The sequence below is a fragment of the Copadichromis virginalis genome, linkage group LG8 (genome assembly GCF_057382275.1).
Source record: "Copadichromis virginalis isolate Kocher_CV1m ecotype Utaka linkage group LG8, C_Virginalis_male_GT1.1, whole genome shotgun sequence".
In the NCBI taxonomy this organism is placed as follows: domain Eukaryota; kingdom Metazoa; phylum Chordata; class Actinopteri; order Cichliformes; family Cichlidae; genus Copadichromis; species Copadichromis virginalis.
The window spans coordinates 11,522,797-11,530,867 of NC_140625.1; the positions used below are offsets into that span (position 1 = coordinate 11,522,797).

Below are 8,071 nucleotides of genomic sequence, written 5' to 3' on the forward strand. Positions count from 1 at the left end.
TTTAATTTAAGCGAGTAAAACCAACATATATTTTTAAGCTACTTTAACTTAACTGTTGTGGATACGTCTTAGTCAAATATTATTAGTAAGTCCAACTAAGGTCGTGTTAAATGTACCAGAATAATTTGTTTCCTTTACACTTATGTCCCAAACTTATATTCAAATCAATCAAATTGTTAATTTCTCTCTATTTCAATTAAGTTAAGTTTACTTAAAAAATATTGCTTACCCTGATTTGTAGTTTTTAAAAACGTCAATAATGAAAACTACAACATTCTTTCACATCATTTATTAATGCAAAATTTGTTGCAAACAGAATAAGAATCCACATCTCTAAGGGAAATTGCTGCAATTTGTATAATACAAATTACAAAACTTTTGCCTATGAACTAGTAGCTTTAAAAAGCTGTATTCAAACAAAACAGAAACAACAGACAAGAGAAATGTTAACCAATGTTTCTCTTCCTCTAAAAAAGAAAAAAAAAAAAAACTCCTTACATAAAAGAATAAAACACTACCAGCAGTATAATGTATCACAATTAGAAACTGATGCATCCACAAACTAACCAGTTTCAGACTTGCTGTTCTGCGATCCATATTTAGAAATTGCATTTTAATAAGGTAATTAGACTTAAAATTAAACTTGTGTTTTCCTTACTGCTTATTGACCACTGTCTTTCCATTCTAGTCCTTCCTTGAAGATTCTGAATGTTTTACATATTTTCTGACCTAACATACTCGCTTCAAAACAATTAATAGTCTTTAAAGTGTTACCAGTGTGCTGCAGTGTGGTAATCATGAATGTTTTTTTGTTTTTATTAATCCGGTTGAGTTAACACTGATTATACGCAGGGCAGCAGCTATAACTGAATAATTACAAAGTTGCTCTTCAAGCTACTCAAATGTACCACACGTGAAACATTCATTATTGAAAGTTAAAATGTTCAATCGAAACATAACACAGAACAAATGATGGTTGTACAAGAGTTTCACTCCTATTCACAAGAGCACCAGTCATTGGTAATTTACATAACAGCATTCTCTTGATGTGTTATTTTAGAAATCTTCCTATCCAGTAGCAATTTTGTTCTTCAGCCCAAAGACTTTGGGGGAGAGCTTTTCACCATCGAATCCCATCAACACTTTCTAAATGAATTCATAATAGTCCTTCAATTCCTTGGGGAAGGCTAGGTTTAGTGCATAGATTACTCCAAGCATCAATGCACAAGCTTGGGCCAGAGATCCAATGTTGTCCATGACTATCTCCCCTTCAACAAATATTCCAATGTCATCATAATGTCCATTTTGTCCATCCTCCCTGTTGATGACATAAATGCCCATGGTGTGCTTCTTCAGGTCTCTCTGGATATCATCTCCTTCAATGTCCTAAACATTTAATAAAAAGGTAAAAGAAAAAACAATTAACTCTACAATTAAATTCCAATCTAGTCGTTTGTGTGTGTGTGTGTGTGTGTGTGTGTGTGTGTGTGTAATACACACACACACAGATATCTATCTAAAAAGTGTGTGTATAGATGACTTGCTTACAATGACTTAAATGACTTACAAAGAACTCCCGAATAAGGCTTCCGTCCTCTTCACCAAGGTAGAGGCAAAGTGCCCTGAGAACTGCTTCCCTTTTCACTTTAACATCACTTTCAGCCTGTTTAAAGAGAGTTGCTGATTAAACCAATTTGGAAAAAAGAACAATGTCTGACATTCGCAATAAGTAAGTTTTATCATATGTCAGTTCAAACATAGTAAATAAAATTTATATATGAAATTTCAAAATTTAGATTGCTTGGCTGGTCACCTAAAACGGCTTATTGGACTCACCAGTGACCTGCCACTTAAGACAAAAGAAATCCAAATAGAATTTGCAATATTCAGATTTACCTCTTGCATGATCTGCAAGTGGTGGGCAAGTTTCTGCCCAGAAACACCGCCCTTCTTCTGGAAAACTGTCATCAACTGAGGTGTAATTCTGTCCAACTGTGCCGCGAAGGTCATCTCCAGTTGAAGTGTTGTAATACACTGGAATTCAGCATTTACCTGTATCTCTCACACACACACACACACACACACACACACACACACACACACAAAGAAGACTGGTGCTTAATCATTGGTATGATTATTTTGTTATTTCTTCATTAAATGCTACAATGCAATTGCCATCACTTCATAAAGCATGATTATCATATGGGTTAGTATACAGTGCATGAAGGATGTTACTACTGTTAATCAAAGAAGAAATGAATGGCATCAGTCCATTTAACGGGTTTAAAGGGTTTTAAAAAGCAGATATTTGTCTGTTTCAGGTGGTTGGCAACACATTTTCCTGTGCTCTTTGTCCACTGGTGGGATTGTCTCACCTGTGAGGTCAGCGGGGCAGAACTCTGCCATCAGCAACAGAGAGCAGAGAAAATTTAGATGTGCAACTAAAAACATGCTTGCCATGTAAGCCCCAAACATCTCTGAAATTGCTCTGCAAACTTCAGAGTACTTGTACTTCAGGAGTCCTGTGAGTACCGTAAAGACTCATGTATGCACACAAACCACATTTTTTTTTGCAATCTGATCCTTTTTCTCTTGGCTGTTTCCTTCAGGGATCACCACAGTGAATGATCCACCTCCATCTAACCCTATGCTCTGCATCCTCTTAACTCACAAGAACTAAATTCCTGTTTTTCATTTCACTTTCGCAAGTTTTTTTTTTCTTTTGTCCTGGATAAAAGAAATTTAATCATATATATTAATTGATATTAATTAATATCAATATTAATAATCACAAGAACCCTTAAGATGAGATAGTTAAACTTGTCCCTGCAATACTGTGACAAATACTGTTGTGATAAATATGTAAGGAATTTGCATGTACTTACCAAAATAACACCATCTTCTTGAATAAACAGTAACACATAAGGGGAAGAAAATCTGCCAGAAAAGGAAGACAAATAAAAAATAAAAAAAAACTTTAGAAAGACAAACAATTACCGTTTCCAAGCCATTAGTGCATTACTTCATGATACTCCCTTGTAACAAAACAAATCTTACTTGTGCCTCTGTGCAAACTACAGATGGCACGATACCACTTTTTTATGTCCGATACCGATATCATAAATTTGATTATCTGCCGATGCCGATATGAATCCGATATAGTGTATTTTATAATAAATAAAACTGTTTTTATAAATATTTTGCTGCATTTTGTATAAGTTCATACTCAGTTTTAAAAACAAAACATTAAAGCTATTCTGTTATACCTGTATGCAAAAAATACACTGCACCCAAAATATTTTATACTTCAGCAATACTGATCAACCTAAAAAACTTACACCATCCTCCTTATTCAGGTATTCTAAACAGTACATAGAAATATTAAACTAACTAATAGGACTGCCAACTCCCAGCAAAAATATTAGGAAACCACCCCGCACCCTCCGCCTGATAATGCTTAATTGACGTAATCTACTTTAATGCACAGAAATCAATTATTTTTCTATAATAATTTGATTCAACATTTTTCTTCAATACAGTTGCAGACAGCGCAGACAGCGTACCTTCCCAAAGGAAAAAGTGCTATATGTACTACTATTACTAGGGCATATATTAGACTTAATATTTACTACATACAATAATGGATCTCTGTACATTTAACCAGATCACCACTTTGGTAGTAAGATTTAGAATAATTATTTATTAAAAGCTAGACATTTTAAATGAGAATAAGAAAGAAAATTATGTCTTTGTGTCTCCCTTTCCCTGTTAATGCCCTACCTGGCCCCTGGCAAAACTTTGCTAGATCCGCACCTGCACAGTTACCAGCTGTCAGCTACCTAAAAAAGGATCCTGGAGTTATTTGTCTCTCAGAAACAGTTCATAACTTCCCTTCAACTCATTCATGTGACCTAAAATGTAAACCTGTTTCTTCATTACCTGTTCAGCTCTAATGATTCAGTAAAAACTTCTCCTGGTTTCACCTTCATGTTTCCTTCTCACCACATATCCAAACTATCATGACCAGCAGCTATTACGGCTGTGGCTCCAGAAAACATAAGCGGATACTAGAAGTAATATTAAAAAAATTCTAGCAACAGCTTATCAAGCTTAAACGTGCTGCTGTTGTTTATCTGCCGTTTTCCTCTTTCTAGCGCAAACTGGGCGATTAACAAATGAGAGAGACTAGCGACAGAAAAGCCGATCACCTGATAATCGATCAGTTTCATGATTGAAGTAGCAACAGGAGAGGGAGGGGGGAGAATGAGGGAAGAAGTTTTAGCTGTTCAGCATGAAGACACCGAATAACTCCAGCTTTGTGTCTTTTTTCATTCTAGCTGAAGTATAAAACAAATCGCTTCCTTTCCCCCTCAATACAAAACTCCGACAGCCAGTCCAGCTGTGGCTCCATACATCGGTTGTTAAGCTCAACATGGAAATACTATGCAAACATAAAGAGATGAACTTACACACTTGCTTTACTTCTCTGTGTTACTTTCTCTGAGATTAAATGCAGCGGTTTGGAAGCACGTAGCGAGGCTTTAAATGCTAAACCAGACCGCTGACAGGTCTTGCACTCAACAGCTCTATCAAGTGAAGCAACTTCTTTTCTGAGTTAATTTCAGTCCTGACAAACCTCACTCTCAGTGCCTTTTGATCTCACATTTTTGGCAACCACTGAGTTATTCTCCTCCACAGTTTACAACCATTATTTTTTTCTGCACAAAAGACGTTGTGCAACGCCAATCCTACTTATTTCCTACTGCACCCCTGACTGTGCAGGTGCGTTCAGAAGCCCCCTCCCCCGCCCGACTATTCCTTAATGCCAATGTTGTGGCGGGAGGGACGATTTCTCCACTTAAAACTGCAGGCGACTGTACAGTGAACTTTACAGCTAACTACAGAGAAATTGCCTCGTTCCATAATTTGTTAGTACAAAGTGTGCCACAAGAACTAAGCTAAAAACATATGACATTTTAACGCATCAATACAATTACTCTTTTAATAGAGCAGTAGCTAATAGAGCACATAGCTAGCTTAAGTCAAATTCATGACAAAGTTCAGAGGTGTACAACTACTTAGACTTCTTTCTCCATGTGCACACGTCTTAAAGAGTCAACATGCTTTGACTGAGGTAAAAAAATAAAACAAAAACGACCGTAAAAGGTTTACTTACCGAAGCTAGACCACCTTTATATGAAGTTGTGCGATTAACTTAAGCCCGCTTGCAGCACACAAAGAGTCCGCTTCTTCAGTCCGCGCGCAAAATGGTGGCCTGTCCTAACGCATGCGCAAAATGGCCCAGCAGGAGGCTATGAAAAACATACTTAAGCATTTTGAGCTACATTTAATTAACTAAAATTAATTGGATTAAAACGCAGGGAATGTATTCTGGAGTTACTCGAATTATATATGTAGACAGGAATTACTCATGTGAATTGAAAAGATATACCAAAATATAATATGCTATATTTAAAAGGAGACAATATCACTTTTTTCAGTGTAGAAGGCACATGTTGATCTAAAATCAGCCTTTCTCTGACCAACCCAGACTCTTTTCATCATATTCCTTTAAAAAAAATTGTACGCTTTCATCAAAACATTTTATAAATTCAGAAAAAAATAAAATCTCTGTGATTTTTTTGCTTCCTTTTTTATATACTTTAATTTTAAGACTTCCTTTTCTGTCATTAGTTGGTCAATTTAAAGCAACAAACACCAAAGTAAAGAATAAAGAATTATTTTTCTCAAGTGGAACAAGCTGGTTACCGTGGTTATACATCCCACCTTAATGATGAACAGAGGCCTGTTGGCTGCATTCACATCTACTTTACTACACGACACTACAGGAATCCCCAGTGTATGTTACAATGTGATGCCTAAGAGCGCAATGAGCTACACTCGCTCCAAATTTGGAACCATGTCAGTGCCCTCTTTTCATCATCAGCAACAGTTTCTGTTAAAGATTTGTCTCTGGCATCGAGCTGTAAATTACATACATGCACACAGCAACAATAACATAACCAGGTAGTGTCTCAAGTAGTAAATTGTCCAGATAGTATAGTACACCTCTTTGTCCCTTTAATTTCATGTGTCATACGGTCTTGTGGTGAATAGAGGATGATGAGCAGCCTGGTGTGACAAGTAACAGCACCTGAACTCCCATTACTGCTGTCATGAAGAGCATATTCCACTGTAATGTATGTCAAGACATAGTAAACTAGAAAGACTAGATAACTTGGGGCTGTGCCACGGGTAACAACATATTTCATAGGTTGCATCATGTGTTTCAACTCTAAATATATCACTGCTACTGGCAGCAGTGGTGCATTCTCTGCATTGCTGCATATTATATATATATCGCTGCAAAAAAAAAAGAAAAATGTTACATTGGGCTTTGATGGAAATGGCTTTTTTTACATGGAATATTTTAGGTTCAAAACTTGCATTGAGCTAAGCATGAAAAAATACAGAAATAGATGCCATGGTCAAAATCACGTAAAGGTAGGATTCAAACACCAGTCATGAGTAATACTGAGGCGCTCGCAGTCCTGCAGAATTTTAAGCTGTCCATAAAGGGATAGGATCATTTTGCGGATATGATCGCTCTCCATTTCCCAAAGATTTTCTGTCCAGGTTGGTGGATAACACAACTCCCATTATCTCCTGAAACTCAAGAGCACCACCATAAACGACAATTTCGCCAATCAATACAGTAATTCCATACAGGAATATGCAAAGAGTTACAAATGGGGTTGCAAAGGAGGGGGTGTGCAGGGAGCAATGTCACAATTTATTCCCAAGATGCATCGGATAAAAGCAGACATCAGTGCATCTGTCTGGCAGCGAGTATCAGCAGGAAAATGGACAGTTGGACATTTTTATCTCCTGGCTTTGATGTTGGTGAAGAGGCTGATGGACGTTCAAGGACAACTGCTGCACTGAGGGATGGGAGGGACTGAGAAGGGGTGGGACAGCATTGGGGGGGGGGGGGGGGGGGAGGTTAAAATATGGTGGTGTGTGAGAAGAAAAAGAGCAAGGGGTGGATGGGATAAAAGAGACACATTACAAAGAACGTGAGAAAGGAAGACATGGCTGCCTCAACACCTACTGGTCTTTAAACATTTACCTGTGCCTGCCTGTGCTGAGGGGGAGCAATGGCTGTTTGATTCCATTACACTTCTATTACAGCTGTAGTTAATGGCTGCGTCACAGTCTATTAACTGCATTCATCTTTGCCTCTGATATATAACAGGACATCAGCATTGAACAAAGACAGATGACTGTGGCTCCCTGCTACACCATTACCCTACATCCATGCACATGATGAGGTGGAGGACACGCGCGCACACACACACACACACACACACACACACACACACACACACACACACACACACACACACACACACACACACACACACACAAGATTTACTACAAACCAAGAGGAAATGCACATAGACCAAACACACATCGTAATACTGTACACTGTTACAAATGCTGTAACACAGACATTCATCTTTCTGTCCTCTCCTCACTAATGTAGCAGTGACAGCCACGCAGTCTAGTGTGATAACAGGAAATGGAGCGAGGTACTTTGAATCTAAAAAAACTGGCACAGATACATCTGTATCTGTGAAATCAGAAGACGCCAGTGTAAGCATATATTCAGTTTAGCAGATATGGCATAAACAAGAGAGGGGGGGGAAACAGAAGGTATGCATGAGTGAGCGTGTTAGCGTATGTGGATTTGAGTTTTCATTCACGGCTCAGTTCCAAACTGCTGCCTCTATCTGACTGATCTGAATTACGGAAATGAACGTATCTATTCCAGGGTGTAACCTACTCCATATCACAGCATATTAAAAACATTACAATGGTGATAAGAGGTATGCAGTGAGAGAGTAAAAACACAAATTTAAGCTTTTATTGAACTGAATAGCTGATATTTTCCTCTCAGTTTGCTGCTCTGTGAAATAAACTGAAAATAGATCCGAGCAATATGAGGACAGCTCAGCCTGAAAGAAATCCTGACAATAACACTGTATATGTAAAATCTGATTTCTGATAT

The 8,071-nt window shown here is 37.7% G+C and overlaps 1 protein-coding gene across 2 annotated transcripts; it reads right to left on the reverse strand.

Moving 5' to 3' along the window:
- Positions 1–274: 274 nt before the first annotated feature.
- On the reverse strand, positions 275–5,277 carry LOC146702778 (uncharacterized). 2 transcript variants are annotated; one of them, XM_085465772.1, is made up of 5 exons: positions 5,177–5,277; positions 2,886–2,937; positions 1,897–2,052; positions 1,568–1,663; positions 275–1,386 (listed from the first exon to the last, which is right to left on the reverse strand). In XM_085465772.1, the coding sequence occupies exons 3-5, from the start codon at positions 2,008–2,010 to the stop codon at positions 1,147–1,149; spliced, it is 450 nt and encodes a 149-aa protein (XP_085321898.1). In that variant the 5' UTR covers positions 2,011–2,052; positions 2,886–2,937; positions 5,177–5,277; the 3' UTR covers positions 275–1,146. The 2 variants fall into 2 exon arrangements, with proteins under 2 accessions (XP_085321898.1, XP_085321897.1); XM_085465771.1 differs by having other exon boundaries at positions 1,897–2,937.
- Positions 5,278–8,071: the final 2,794 nt, after the last annotated feature.

What these genes read in the sequence shown, in the direction of transcription:
- LOC146702778 (XM_085465772.1), bottom strand. Translation starts at nt 2,010, where the DNA reads ATGACCTTCGCGGCACAGTTGGACAGAATTACACCTCAGTTGATGACA. An exon ending in ACTTGCAGATCATGCAAGAG is followed by an intron (nt 1,664 to 1,896) that starts GTAAATCTGAAT and finishes CTCTTTAAACAG; the next exon opens with GCTGAAAGTGATGTTAAAGT. An exon ending in GCCTTATTCGGGAGTTCTTT is followed by an intron (nt 1,387 to 1,567) that starts GTAAGTCATTTA and finishes TTAAATGTTTAG; the next exon opens with GACATTGAAGGAGATGATAT.